General features: G+C 41.3%; 1 protein-coding gene across 1 annotated transcript in view; it reads left to right on the plus strand.

Moving 5' to 3' along the window:
• Nucleotides 1-216: 216 nt before the first annotated feature.
• The window catches only part of SLC24A5 (solute carrier family 24 member 5), a 29,137-nt gene continuing 13,542 nt past the window's right edge, over nucleotides 217-15,811 (plus strand). The window contains exons 1-3 of the mRNA XM_024567510.3: nucleotides 217-424; nucleotides 9,197-9,347; nucleotides 10,071-10,250. Coding sequence (XP_024423278.1) covers nucleotides 9,227-9,347; nucleotides 10,071-10,250 — 301 coding nt within the window. The 5' untranslated portion in view covers nucleotides 217-424; nucleotides 9,197-9,226. The remainder of the gene's footprint in view (nucleotides 425-9,196; nucleotides 9,348-10,070; nucleotides 10,251-15,811) is intronic.

Genomic DNA, 15,811 nt, shown 5'->3' on the forward strand with positions numbered 1-15,811 from the left:
TTTTTAAAAAGTTATTGATACTCCTTTTTCTAGGGAACACCTACTCTACCATGTGAAAGAGCCAAATGACTTTTGTAATTTTTTTTCAAGAAAACCATGAGTCTGAAAGATAGAACTCTGAGACTTGGCTTGACTGCCTGGGCCTAGTCAGAGTCCCCGGCACAGAAAGACCTTTACTCCGCAAGCTGCAGTCAGCTGGGGGACTACCCTCGTGGCAGCTCCCTTCCTGTTTCTCATCATGGCCCTTCTGGAAGGAATCCATGTCTGCTGAGGGGGTGCTGAGTGAATGCTAAATGCTGCAGCTAAATTCCTTTAGAAGAGAATCGAAGGCTGCTTGTCACTTGGGAATTCCCCCGGACCAGACCTTTTGGTGACACTAGTCCCCATACAAGACAAACTGATGGCTGCACTGTCATAGGCGAAGGTAAGTACAGAGGCACAGAGAAAGAGGCTACCCTTTGAAAATTAACCTGTTGCCCCCTGTGTACTTAAGAAGAAGTCCGAAATGTCTGGATTAGAGGGACACTCCAGAGCCAAGAAATAAGCACCTGAGTACAAGAAGGACAGAAAAGACAACAAAGATGGGCTGAAATTAAAATATTCTAACTAGATGAAAATAATTCCAGCCATCATGGCGCTGCCTCATCCGGTATACGCAACCTCCCAACTTATGTGGAACCGAGCTGGCTGAGGGGGGGACGGAGAGGAGGCAGCCCAGTCGTTCATGGGACTGCAGCGTGGTGGGAAGCACAGCGTCTTCGTCAGAAGAGCAGCCACCCCGGGGTTGTCTAGAGCTCTAGAGTTGACAAAGCTCTGTAACATAGATATAAGGGGCAAAATGTTTTATAAATACTTTCCAACTCTTTTTAAAAAGTATTTCTTCTTGACTTGTGGCCACCTGCCCATGGAATCAGTGGCATTCATTGCTTCAAAGAAAGGGTACGCACAACCTGGAACAAAGGAGCCATTTCTCAACTTTGAGTTCTAAATTCCATTTGTTTTTCTATCCGTGACAACAACAGTTTAAAAGCCAAGATTTGCTAAGGGAAAAAAGTGTTTTCTAAAATCTAAAAATCACTGTTTTCACATCAAGAGTAGGCTGGGGTTCTGAGCATAAAACTCTACCGAGCAGGCTAGAGTCTCTCCCAGGTAGTGCACTTGAAGCTGTTAGTAACATGGAGTCTGGGGTGTGTGATCTTTGTTCAGGCTCAGCACCTAAGAGAGGGAAGGGAGGAAGCAGAACTAGGCAGTGAAAGAACTTGAACTTCAAGCCAGGTCCCATGAAGCCTTGGCCAAGCCAGTGGGGAACTCTGAAATGAGTTGTCTGCGTTGGGTTAAAGTGGCTGGACTTCTACACCCTGCCTTGCTTAGACATGGGCTGTGGAGTGTGATACCAGGTGAGGCACCTCTGCAGCTCAGCCAGTCCCTGAAGGCCACTGCTGGCAGCACCCCCAGTGCTGGGACAAGTTTTCCCTTGAGGGGAGTCTGGGAGGCACACGTGCAGTGAGGGCACCACAGTGACTTTCCAACTTGGGGGAGAACCACGAAAAGGGGGGAAGAAGGGCAAAAGGTGAGATATGTGTGCACTTGGGTTCTAGTAAAAAGTAATATAGCTCTGGGTCCTTGGCAATATGTAGTTAAAGACAGACAGTGGTCAGGAACCCTTTTCACAGAGACTTGTGTGGACCACGCCTTCAGGAGATTGATTCACAGAGAATGACCATAGTCTCAGTCCCCAAACAGTCATGGACTGCGTGGGCATGGTACACTGAGCTACTCGTATTGCAGTAGGTGATCATTCTGGTCAACTTCCCTACTATTGCTCCAGCTTCCGTTCCTGCAACACACACAGACAGAGCTATGACAGCCTCATCTGTTCTTGGCAAGGAAGAACTTCGAAGCATGTGAAGTCCTATGAATAGCCTGTCCCAGCACAGAGAGAATTACGAAGCACTTACTGGCCTTCTCTCTCCAGGACAAGGTTCTCTTACACTCAGTCCTAAGAGCTCTAGGACTCTTGAGTTCCTAACCTCGGGGAAAAATTCTAAGGCCAGCAAACTCTGAAGAATCCCTCTGTCCCTGTCATTCAGAGCACAGGAGGCATCATTCTCTCCACGTAGACTCAGCACCTGCACAGAGCGGACTGAGTGATGATGCAAACTCAGACCCTGAGGTGGGTTATTATGTTAAAGTCAAGACAATAAACCTCCATCCTGCAGCAGGTTGCAGTCAGGGTCCCTCCTCTTCTTGTGTCACTTGCCACCCCTTCAGAACACCTCCATGAAACAGAGCTGGAAGACAAAACAACAAAGCCGGACTGAGGTGGGTCTTTTTCCAGATCATTCAGTAAACCACCACCTACTGAAGCACTCAGAGAAGACTTGTATTTAAATTCTTAGAACAAAGACAAAGCGAAGCTAGCACAAATGAACCAGGACTAACATGATCAAAAAGCAGTCTAAAGGCAAAGGCCCATTTTTTGTTAATACAGGTATTAAAAATCCTCCCCACCCAAGCTGATGGCCTGCTCAATGCCTTCAATTTCATAGACAGCCAAGGCTCTGCCAAGTGCTGGTAACATGAAGTGTGATCACATGGAGATACAACACAGAGGGGAAAGGGATGAATATTTACGTTCTAGGTCTGTAATCACGCAGGCTAAAAAGCATGTGCTGTTATCCCCAGGTGTTGTGATCACAAAAAATGAAGGAGGGGAGATTTAACTTAGGCTTCACTAATTCTAAAATTATTTCCCCTTGAAAATGCTTTATTAAATAATATTTGATCTGCAAAACTTGAGCTCCCCTTTTGTATTCAGAAAATTGGAATATGCCCTCTAGTCAAAGGGAAAAAGTATAAATTTTGAGAAGACTGTGGAGGCTTTTTGGAAATTGAAAATATTTTGAATAATTTTCACTGAGTTGGGCCCTCACAGCCATGAATGAGACCAACCTGAACTGGGTTGAAAATGGAAAGTTTTCAGTGATACTCTAAACCTGCGCTTGACCCTGATTTTTGCTGGTAAACTCACTGAGGGTGAGGGTGAGGGAGAGCCGGCAGGTACCTTGTGAATAAATCTGTGAACCATGGAGTGGAATGCTGACCAACTCACAGGCGTGGCTGAAGCTCAAGCTAGCAACTCCTGTGACAGTTAGGCAAAGTAGGAGGGAGCTCAGGGCTCTGAGAGCACACCACGGAGTCCTGAGGATTCCCAGGTTTCTCTCCTGTGTGAGCAACCTGAGGGAGAGGCAGCGACAGAGACACTGCAGGCTCCCTACAGCAACACATTCATTCAACACTCACTTTAGCCCAGCCTTCCCAGGTTGCTCTCAACGTGGTGACAAACAAACCCTCACCTGGGTAAGGGTTACCTGTGGGATAGGACTCTGCATATTTAATTTGCAAAAGGCAGTGGCAAAATATATGCACTTTTCTGCATGTATATTATATAGTTTTATTTATTATATATTATATATCATAAAATAAAAAGGTAATATCACCCTAGCCAGTGTGGTTCCGTTGGTTGGGCATCATGCCGTGAACCAAAAGGCCTCCGGTTCAATTCCCAGTGAGGGCCTGGGCCTGGATTGTGGGTTCAGTCTCTGGCCAGGGCACATACGAAAGGCAACCAATCGATGTTTCTCTCCTCTTTCTCCCTCCTTTCCCTTCTCGCCATTAAAAAGAAGAGTAATATCAACAAGCTGGGGTCAGAGCGTGGGAAGAGCCCTAGCCATCTGCATCCTTTTCCTTCCTCTGTCTTCACAGTAACAGGGACAGTTCATGGAATCTTTCATTTCCATTTTGGGGTACAGATAAAGGCTGAGAGTGGCCAATATTCCTAGCTCTCATTCCATGAGGGAGAGTCAAAATATCTTTTCAAATGACAGATTTCACAGGGCTCCTAGTAGATTATCCCATGTTTCCTCCCACTGGAAGTTGGAAATCCCAACCTTGTGTGAAGCATCAGCAGGTGGAGCTGGAGAGCTAGTTGAACCACTTAGCAAAGGGACACTTCAGACAAATGCTCAGACAATGGAGCAGATGGCATGTTGATGGGACACAGGGACCCAGTTACAAAGGTCTTGTGTATTCCTCTGAAGTTCTGTGGATGTTGTCAAGGAAAAGTCATTGTGGAACTTCTTCTTTATTCATTTAACAATATTTATCAGAGTCCCACCATGTGCCCAGCTGGCCCTGTGTTCAACACTGGAAGTTAAGATGGGATGGTTTTGCCCTCACAAAACTTACCTTCTGAGGTGTTGGCTCAGTGGACAGGTAAGGACGTTTATGCACTTTGGCGTTAGACAGACCTTTGTCTACGTGCTGGCTCTGCTACTTAGCTGAGAATGATGTAACCTTAGATCTCAGGCAATTGACTCAATCTATTATCTGTACAGCAGGGGCAGCAATATCCACCCCAGTAGTTCTCAACCTTCCTAGAATCACCTGGAAAACTTTTTAAGTATCCGTGCCTGAGCCTCCCCCATAGATTTTGATTCAACTGGTCTGCTTAATTGCTAAACCATCAGCAATTTTAAAAGCCGCTGAGTACTTCTATTGCACAGCCAGTGAGAACCACTCCTGTATCCTCTAGGACTGATGGGATAATTACACTGAATGGCACACAGGAAGACCTCCAGTTCTGCAAACACCCAATTGTTAGCTTTGATTCCCAAGCATAACAGGTGCTGTCTAACTCAGCAGAGGTCCAGGTATCTAGGAGAAAATTATTAACCTGAAGGTTGTCAGTGAGCAAGGAAGAGCTGAAGATAATTCTGATAATGTTCTTCTTTTAAAAAATGGCCACCATTCTATTACTTGATCACAGCTTCATAACCACCTTGGCGCTCACATTAATAGGTGAGTTTACTTGGCCATTTCAAGAGATGGCTTTTTCTGGAACTTCTCTGTTTATTTTAATTTCCATTTTCAGTACAAACCACCACTTAGAGTTTAATAGTGTTTAATATTGTGCCAGTAAGGAGAAAAATTAAGACCCTATCTTAGAAGCATATCTAGCCTAGCCCTTGGCATTTTACAAATAAGAACAAGGAAGCCCTAAGAAGTGAAGTGATGTTTTGTTGCTCAGCATGAAGCTATCTAACAATTTAGCTCTATGCAACTTTACATAATAGATGAGTTTCCCACTGGTTGTATGTAAAGAAAATCTTTGTAAAGTAAAGCATTTGTTCAATGTACTAGAAGAAATTTCTAGTTATAAGAATAAAATCATGAATCCTTTTGGTTGAAAGCAAAAGGTTTTTTTCAAGATAGAGACAGTAGTGGCATGGTTTCTCAATCTTTCCAAATTTCCATGTAGAAGCAGACAAAGCAACTAGAGAGCAAATCCAAAGACCCATGGGCAGCATTTTATACATTTTTTAAACATTTTAATTATTTATTTTTTAAAGAGGGGAAGGGAGGGAGAAAGAGAGGGAGAGAAACATCAATGTGTGGCTGTCTGTCATGGGCCCCCCTCCAGGGACCTGGCCCACAACCCAGGCATGTGCCCTAGACTGAGAATTGAACTGGCAACCCTTTGATTTGCAGGCCAGCACTCAACCACTGAGACACACCAGCCAGGGCAACATTGTAAATAAAATTGTGTCAAGCTATCTCCATGAACCCCAAATACAAGTGCATGGGGACAAACCACTCTCATGACATCAAACATGCATGGTATCTCCATGCATGTGGGAGAAGGCATGGGGAAAGCATAAAAAATCTGAGAACAGCAGCTCAAACTAAAGGTTTGTCACAGTTGAACAGTTGGAGAGTACTGGGGTACCAATAAGGTCTGATGTGTATGAACCCTAAAAATTGATTAATGGGGCTCCCTTCCAGGTTGAGGCCGATGCGTAGAGATTTGAAACGGCTGCTCGTGGAATAAAAGCTAAGCAGGATGGAGACAACAGAGAGTGAGGGAAAGAGAAGTTCCCAATAAAAGTAGGAGTTGAGGACAGAGCCAGTAACTCTCAGTACAAGAAAACAATAGACGAGGGATCTCTGTGAACTGAGAAAAGCTCTACTGGAAAACACCTTCTTCTAAAAGCTCAGGAAATATAATTTGTCATGGAAGTGAGGAAAAGAAAGGTGTGGAGGTCAAGTCCTACACAAAGTTGTAAGAATAAAGGACACAAAGAGGCGGAAGAGCACCCCTTCAGATAGTGGAAGCAACCCAGTAGCAGTGAGCATCCCTGGGAGCCCAGATTCTGTGATCGTGGTCTTGATACACTTTCCAATTAAAAAATAAAGAGGCATTTTGTATAAATGGCTGGTTTCATGTATAAGATGAGTCTGGAACATCTTTCTATATCAAATAGTGAGAAAACCATCAAAACCTACTAAGATCATGGCAAAGGCCTTCAGAAGACACCCTGAAGAAGCTCCTGCCAGCTAAAGAGGAGACAATTTGTGCTTCAAAAAAGATAATTGCAATTGGAACTCATCAAATATATTAAAATATATTAATTTATAATTATTTTAAAAATCTAACATTATATTCAGAAGAAAGCAAAGAACCAACAATGTTGAGAACTGATAAATAAAAAGAATCCAGCATGTATTTTGTCATTTCTGTATAAACTGGGTGTCCCTGAATACTCAAAGCGTAGATGATAGAAATCATATCATTGTAAAATATCCCAAGTAATGAATGAAGAAGAAATTATAGAATGAGAACACCACCCTTTTACACCTCTAAAGAATGAACAGATTAAAGTAATGAGCATGAAAGCTTTTTAAGATCCTTTTGCAGCCGCTAATGTCACGAGAAGAGAGATAAGCAGACAGTGTGTGCTTCTGAGGAGACATCATACCACAGCCTATAGTCTTGCCAAAGGGACAGAACTGAGAGTGATCAAACTGCTGTATCTGGCTGCCCATTAACAAAAACATAGAAAGCAGAGGGACAGAGCGAGCTGTACTATAGGACAAAATAAAAAAAACTGGGAAACTGCAGATCAAATGCCCTGGCTTGGTTTTTTCAACAGATAAATTATAAGAAAAAGAAAAGGAAGGAGGGGAGATATATATACTAAAAAAGACTTTAAAAGGATTTTTTTAAAGGCTAAACTACACTATACTAAGGATACACCCAATTGGGGATGGACGATAAACTATTAAAAATACACACACGAAATGATTACTATGAAAGTCAGGAGTCTGGTCATTTTCAGAGGAAAGGAGGAGCTGAGATTGAGGAACATGAATGGATTTCTAAAGTGGCTGGCAAAGTTGCATTTCTTAACCTGGAGTGTTCATCATAGAAGAATAACAAAGATAATAATATAGCAATACACTATAGTTATCTTGTATGGCTTCCTTCATCTGTGTTTTATTTTACAATAAAAAGCTTTTTAAGATCCTTTTGCAATATGAAGAATAAATGCACAAAGCAAATCCAATTAATTTCCTAAATTCTCTTTTCTTGGTAAATCCTTATTTTATTACATAGTTATTCAGAGCAAGTACATGTTTGTTCTTGGTATGTATTTTTAAGAATCACTACAGTGTAATTAGTAACAAATGTTTATTAAGGATCTACTATGTGCAAGACATTGCTGTCCCATTGCAATTGGATTATATATTCAAATACTTCCTCTATTTCCTAGATTAACCTCAGGTATTTGAAGTATTCACCACGGGTTTGAGTTTTTGTGTTGTTTGTTTATAATGTTTAGTTTTATTAATTGATTGAACTACCATATTTTGGAAGAAAAAAAGACTCATGAAACACTTCCACTCAACACAAAAGGAAGTGGCCTCTTCCCCCAGTCTTAGCCACGGCTGGTACTGAGCCACAGTCCAGTGGTGGCTCAGGATGCTTCCTCCTGTGGTGTCGGCATCAGGCACTCTGCTTACAGAGCATCCACTCTGTTACTGGGCTACACTTCAGTGACTCATCATCCCAGCCTCATAACCACACCACGCATCTGGAAAGCCAGTTCCTCGAAATGACAGTTTCAGAGAGGTTTATAGTAGGTACCAATTCCCAGCAAAACTAAAGGGTGTTTGAGAATTGTTACCCCAACTGACATCACAAACATCCAGAAGCAACTGTTTTCCAGAAAAACTGATTTTCTAAATCTAAAAGTTAGCAGGCATCTGCTTTTTCTGAAAAGCTAAGGATCTGTGAGAATCGCAAAGCTATAAAATTGCTTTAAGGCCAAGAAGCTTCTACCTCAATCAAGAGTTATATGATGATGATGATGATGATGATGATGATGATACTAATAATATAGATCAATGATAGAGAGATAACATTGACCACGTGGAAGAGGCTGTTCTGAGCAGAGTGCATGCATTCATTTATGCAATTTTCACCACAACCCAAATAGACGTGGTACTGTAACATTCCCATTTTATAGCTAATAGAACCAAGGAGCACAGAGGTTAAATAACCTGACCAAGGTCACATAGCTAGTAAGTAGCAATGCTAGGACTCAAACCAAGTGGTCTGGCAGCAGAGCCTGTAATACCGCCACAAGTCCTTAATGCCTTGGCAAGCCCAGTAAATAATAGGTAAGGGAAGATAATGGTCTCTATTTGAACACTCCTTGCCTTGTTGAATTTGCACTTTAGATAACAATTCTGGCACAGAACACAGCCAATCAATGATCAAATAGCATCCACTCTGTCTCCTTAATAATTCTTGAAGCTGTCAATTCCTCTCCATCCCCATTACTGCTGCTTGGGGTTCAAACCACTATCATAGCTCCACCAAAGCCACCTTCCTGCCTCCAGCCCTAATCAGAGATAAGGATGAATGGCAAAAACAGAAATATAGAAGGTGCCACTAAGCTAGCCAAAGAATACACGTATGCCAGCCCCCAAAATATCTAGAATCAAGAGCTGGAGAGAAGTGGAAGTGGTTGCAAAAATCAGATCCTTACAAATCTAGAGAAAGAGGAAGGCAGAGCCCGTATGAAGACGTTAAATAAAATAACATGCAAGCCTCTGGGATCTGCTTTCAGGGACTAGGGCACAGAGCAGCTGTAGATGAGGATTGTCTGCTTTCCTCCTGCCTCTTCCAGCCTCTCTGGGGCTTGGGCCTCCTGATCAGAGAAGCTTGGCTGGCTCCAATCACCCTCCCTCCTATGCTGGCCTTGCTGAAATGTGCCCTGGGCAGGGCATTGGGCAGGAAAGAGACTCCTCACATGATCCCGCTTAATCCTCCTTTCCTCTCTTCCTCAAGCTACACACTGCAGTTAAGAGCACAGCAGAAATGCAGACAAAAGGGAGTCTACGGTGGACAAGGAGGGCCCTGCTCCTCGGCATCCTCTGGGCTACTGCACACCTGCCTCCCCCAGGTGCTTCCCTGACCCAGCGTGCCCCAAGGGCCACAGGTAGGTGGACACTGGGATCAGCTACCCCTGCTGCTACCGCTGCCACATGTAGATAAAGGGACAAAGAGAGGGAAATTCTCATTCGACTCTCTTTTGCTTATGCTTCCTTCTGTATTTGCTCTGATTTTTAGCATTTGGAAGGATTTGAAACACTTTTGATGCCTCAAATAAGTTCTCAAAGACAGCGCTGAAATAATTCATAGATATCATGAAGCAGGAGAGCCTCCAGTTTTTATTGTTGGAGACTTCATGAAAAAAACCTTTCATCCCAGAAATTCACTCTACCCACAGTAGATGATTCTTTGCTGGCCTGTGAACAACTTGGGCTCTGAAATGGGAAAATGAAATTGTGCAGACACCAGAAATCTTTATAATCGGGAATATAGTTTCCACTGGAGGAGGAAGAGGGGTTCAGAACTCCCTTTTAGAAATTAAGCAGACAGGAGAGAGTGATTTCATGATTTCCTCTTTTTAATTCTCCTACTATCATCAGCTTAGTTCATTAAAGTACCTCTTTCGGGTCCCAAAAAGGCTAATCTTTTTTTTTCTTTGAGGATCCACAGCTATATCATATTCAAAAGTACTTTATACATTTTCACGAGGGTTCTTAAAATTCCACCAAGGAACCCCCCACTTTACAGTTTTCTTAAGCAGTTTCCCTGTGTGGGCTTGGAATGTGTGACTCCAACATCCTTCAAATTTTCACCTCCTTTTCCTTACCAGCAAATAGCACCCAGTGTGTTATTTCTCCATCATCGGAGTTTCCAGAAGGGTTTTTCACAAAACAGGAGCGTGCAGATGGAGGCATCGTAATCTACTTCCTAATTATCCTTTACATGTTCATGGCCGTGTCTATTGTCTGTGATGAGTACTTCCTACCCTCCTTGGAAATCATCAGTGAATGTAAGTGACTGGACATCTCCCCCGTGACCTTCCAGAATAGCTGTGCCACATACATAGAGGCCTATCTTTGAAATAGCTCAGCACAATCACCGCTCAACTGGTTGCAGCATTTCACTATTAGAAATTAAGCTCCCAGGTTACTGGTTACTGGTTTCTGAAAATACGATCTACCAGTTCAAGCCCATTGGTTATATCCCTTCGGTCACGGATATCACCCAGGATTCTGAGCACAGGTATTTCACTGGTGCCCTGGTCCCAAAAATCAAGGTATTAATGGTGTTTTCTGCCACATAATCAAACATACCAAGTAGGAGTCTCCATCTCCTACTTGGTTAGTGTCATTATTTGAGCAGGCTCCCCTCAGAGGAAGTCAAAATTAAGGGTTAGGTTGCCTGTTAGACAGAAACAGCATCCCCCACCCCACCCAAACAGCTAGCATTTCTTCACCGAGGGGAAGAGCAGGAACACAAACTCTCCTTTACCCATGGCCCCAGCCCCACCCCCACTGAAATTCACGGCAGGTTTTCTTCTCTCTTATTCACTACGGTACAGCAGTATCCTCAGGACCCAAGACAAGGCCTGGAGATAGTGAGGACACTCAACACATTTAACAACAACAAAATTATAGACTAAGTCAGCATAAGTGTATTATAATTATTATTTAACTGAGTAGACATAAATGTGTACATTTTTACACCAATGTTATTTTACATTTCCGCCACCCAGAGGCCCCCAGTTACCCTTTGGTGTGTGTGCTTTCAGTCTTGTGGATCTTGCTACCAATAGAGTTTAAGGTCTTTTCTTTTTTGTCCTATAATATTGTGTACATTTTCCCATATTATTAAGTGTTCTTCAAAAGCATGATTTTTAATGGTAGCATGACAGTTTAGGGTTCTGTAAATGATTGGACCACCTAATTCTGATTTTATATACATAGTAGGCACCATAGAGAAATTTGTAATTGTTTAAATTATTCACTTAGTGAGACATTTGTTTTTTAATTTTGTTTGTTTTAAATAATGTTGTGCCTCCACTAGTACAAAATCTTTGCAGACTTTTCTGGTCATGTCCTGATAAAGACGCGGAGCCATGCGTATTTTAAGCTTTATCTTACACATTGTCAAAAGCATTTCACAAGGGGGAGTGAACTTCAACCTCCAGGATGTGTGGTAGCTTCCAGTCCAGGAAACCATGAACAATATCATTCTCAATGTCTTCGCTGATTGATTTTAAAGTGGAACTTCATTTGATAAAATTTGCATTTACTGTTTACCTTCTTCGTGAAGTTGAACTTTTTATAATTTTATTGGAATTTTGATTTTTTCTTTTGTATCTTACTGCCCATGTTCTAATTGGGGTGGTGGGTATAATTTGTATTTTTCTTATTGATCTCCAGGGCTTTTTTAAAATATAGGGACATTAACCCTTTTTATAATATATTTTTACATGATTTTTTTTGTATTTTGTGTATTTATCATGTTGCAATTTTACATGTTTTAAGTAAATTTATAGATAGTTTATGATTCTCCTTTTGGTTATATACTCAGACTTTTTTATCCCTAGGTCAGAAAAATTGTCATATTTTATTTACTTATAGTTGTTTTTTACATTTATTTATTTCTTCCCCTAAGAATTAGTTTTGCTATAGGATACAATGACTTTGTCTCAAAATTTGATCCATCTTTATATACTAAATTCTTATATATATGTATGTTTCTATACTCTCAACTCTGTTGTAGTAATTGCATTTTTTCATCCTCATTTGTTAATCTTATTTGTAGTAATCTTATTTGTCCATCCTTGTGGAAAGAACCATACTTTTAAATAGAGAACCTAAAATAGATCATGTTAATTATATAAATCCAAGAAACTTAAAATTCAAGGTATGATATCCCACCTAGAATCTTTCTCTTTCAGGAAAGTAAAATAATCACTTTGTAAAAACTTTTTGCTTTCACATTTCCAAATAATGACGTGGCTGAAAAACTAAATACATCAAAAAATGTTCATAAAAAAATTTCCTTCAGAGTTGTAAATAAATAAATACCTTGTCCAGCCCTGCAGAAAGACACTACTACATTAAAGTCGAGATTGCTACTCGAAAACAACCCTCACTAAGCGACTTCACAGCATATCTATAGCAATCACTTCTACCGTGCCACTTGGGCAACTACTCCGAAACATCGCCGACAGCACGCACTTCTCAAGTGCACTGACTCTGGCTCTGAAACAGAACACAGTAGCTGTTACGGATGCGTGGCTGATGGATGTCACGCCACGGCCAATCTTCCTCAACCACTGAGACTGACCTGGTCTTCAGTACTGAAAATACCGGCAACAAAGTGAGATAGAAATAGTGCGAGCTCAATTCATTTCTAAATATCTGTCAATACTGTCATTTCTCTTTTCGAGGAAGGTCTAGCATGGCCTCATCCAAATGAGAACATGAGCAATAACAAACAACCTCCCTGGAATTTATTTATATCCACAGAAAAGTCTGCAAATGCTTTACATTTCTCCATGGTTGTTTGCTGAGCACTGAGTTACAATAGTTCCGCCCACCCTGTCAACGGATAAATAGCATTTCAAAACAGTTTACTGAAGCATTCCACAGAGTACTGGAGTGTTATTTATTTATTCATTTGTTAGTTATCCTAGAAACAATTATGGAAGACAAAGCAGGGTTCTAAATTACATATATATGATTTTATTTAGTCTTCACAAAAAAATATATATGAAGTAGGGACTATCAGATGGTTTTCCTCAAGAGAAAACTGAGTTGAGAAGATATGTAATTTTCCAAGGCTTCGCTGTCAGTATACGGCAAAGCTCTGCTCTCTCTAGTGGCAAAGCGCAAGAATGTTCTCAATTGCAATATGATATAATTTTACACATCCTTGTTTGAGATTAGTTGCCATAACATGATTGTTTCAGAAGAACTTTTCTATATGAACAATCTTAAAAGATGTTTTCTTCCCAAGGGCATTGAAAATTTTGACCACCCCCAAAACCCTACCCAATACCCACTGTGATGATAAAGGAAATATTCTACAAAATGAAGATAATCCACTTAAAAAATAAGCTTAGTGTTTTAGCAACCTATTGGAGGCTGTAAACTAATGTAATAAACATTTGCCCAGAATAATGAAACCCTGAGGTCTACATTTGTGTGTAGGATGTGCAGGAGAGCACAGTATATCAAATGATCAGGGATGATGCAATGGCTTTCTTTGCCGTGCATGTTAAGTGTCCCATCCTACAATACAATGGTAGAATTGGCAGGCTCCTGGCCCACCCCAGCCCCATCACCCCATTACCCCTCTTCAAATCACCAGCAGAAGGGGCCTCAGCAAGATGAAGACTAGAAGAGGCTCAGGAGTGGGATCTCTAAGCAGGGGACAGAGGAAGTGGAGAGCAGAGCCTCTTGCTGACACCCTGGCCCAGCACCAGCTCAGGCAAGCAAGTGCTCTTTGTCTGTAGCTGTCTATGCTGGAATGGCAATTTCCCCCAGGGCTGCCACAACCTGAGGCTTCCAACAAGGATCTTTCCCTTCTCCTTGTTCTACTCCTAATCAGAAAAGGCACACAACCTCTCTTCCCCGACTTGACCCTGGAAAAGCAAGCACATACCTGTGTTGGACAGCCTGAGACATTGTGCTGTCATCCTAACAAAATGCTATTGCTATACCCCCTTCCTCTAGTCCTATTGCTTTTTTGTCCATTTAGCTTCTACAGAAAAAGAGGCTAATGATGATTTTTTGAGCACAGAAGGCTGAAGTTAAATTAATCCACATTATTAGAGGAAATAAAAAAAGTCACATTCTAGCTGTCCAGGGCATATTACCTTTGCAGATAAAACCTGGTTTCTGTAGTGGGAAGGTGGTCAGGGGTTCATGAAAAGGGGTTAAAAGATGTCATCGGAGTGGGAATATTACCTGAGAGATGTTAGAGCACAGGGTAGTGGGGTAAGGAAAATAGTTAAGGAGAGCTCCCTCATTCCCATCAGCTGTGCTGCTCCAGGCTGCTGCTTGGGCGGATGCTCTCTGGATTGTGTGCCTGTGTGTGTGTGTGTGTGTGCATGAGAGACAGAGAGATAGACAAAGAGACAGAATCAGAGAGGATTCCAAACAACAACAAGGAAGAAAGGGGAGCCTCGGTGGTTTCTGGTCATCCATGTAAGCCTGACTTATGAAACTTTGTCTGAATTCCCATGCTGGGTTTGTGAAGTTTGTGAAGGTAATCCTTGTGCTCGTATCTGGTTTCCTTTGCTTGGGGCTTTGCCCACTTTGCTCCCTATCTCTATGCTATACTTTCCAATGGGTCTCCGACAGTGCTAAGAATCTTTGGAGGTGCTGGAGGGGAGAATGCTGTTCCATGCTATAGGGCCATGTATTGAGATGGTTGAAAGTGTCCACCCTGGAGCCTGACACAGCTTGGTTCAAATCGCAGCCCCACCATTTGCTAGATCTGACTTTGGGCAAAGTGCTGAATGTCTCGCTGCCCAAGCCATCTCAGTTGTGCAGCAAGGATAACTAGAGCTCTAAGTTCACAGAGCTGTGTGCCAAGCACACGAGGAAATACAACTGCTCACACAAGGACCAGGTGCGCGGCAGGCACTCACTAAATGTTCGTGGTTACTTAAGAACAAACTACCAAGATTAGAATCCGTTACCCAGGAAAGATGAAGGTGAAGAAGGTGAATGATCAAAGTCAATATAAGTATGGTTGGGGCACATACCAAATCTAGGGTGCGTATGCTACAACTTGGAAACTAAGTTTAAGGTAAAAAAAAAAAAAAAAAAAAAAGCAACTACTGCTTCACAAGGTAGGAAGTAGGTTTATGATATCCATTCTTTGATCTGATCCAATAACCCATTGGGCAACTTTAATGATACCTTAAACATCTCTAGGATATTGTTTAGAGTTCCTTTTACTTCTTTTACATTAAATCCATGCCACTTTATTCCATCTTTAGCAATCTTTTATTGCTTAAAGAATATTTTATAGTATATTTAATTTAAATATAAATCAACCTAAAAATATAATATAAACTATGTTAACTTATAGCCCAAATAGGAATATTATCTCTCAGATCATTTTTAGAAACACAAAAGTTTAGTATAAAGCCAAAAAAATCCTTTTTACATATTTTTTTATTTGTAATGGGGACCTCTTAGAATTACTAAAACACTGTTCAGAGTAGCCTTTCTTGAAACTATTTCCTATGAAACTTCGTTTTATTTATTTTTTACTTTATTTAATCTTTATTGTATTTTTCCATTACCATTTAGTCCCCTTATACCCACCTCCACCCAGCAATCACCCCACTGTCGTCCATGCCCGTGAGTCCTTTTTCCTTTCTGCTCATTTTAAACGTTACACTGATATACTACTCAATTGGAAATTCTAATCCCTCCACCATACTGATCCTTTGAGGAATAACACATTTTAAGTGAAAATGACCTTAATAAGGTATGGAGAAACATAATTAAATATTTACTTTTGTATTACAAATTTTGCTTATTCACTCTGCTTTGAACTAACATTTGCCCATGTTCTACG

Source organism: Desmodus rotundus, chromosome 7 (assembly GCF_022682495.2).
Source record: "Desmodus rotundus isolate HL8 chromosome 7, HLdesRot8A.1, whole genome shotgun sequence".
Classification (NCBI taxonomy): Eukaryota; Metazoa; Chordata; class Mammalia; order Chiroptera; family Phyllostomidae; genus Desmodus; species Desmodus rotundus.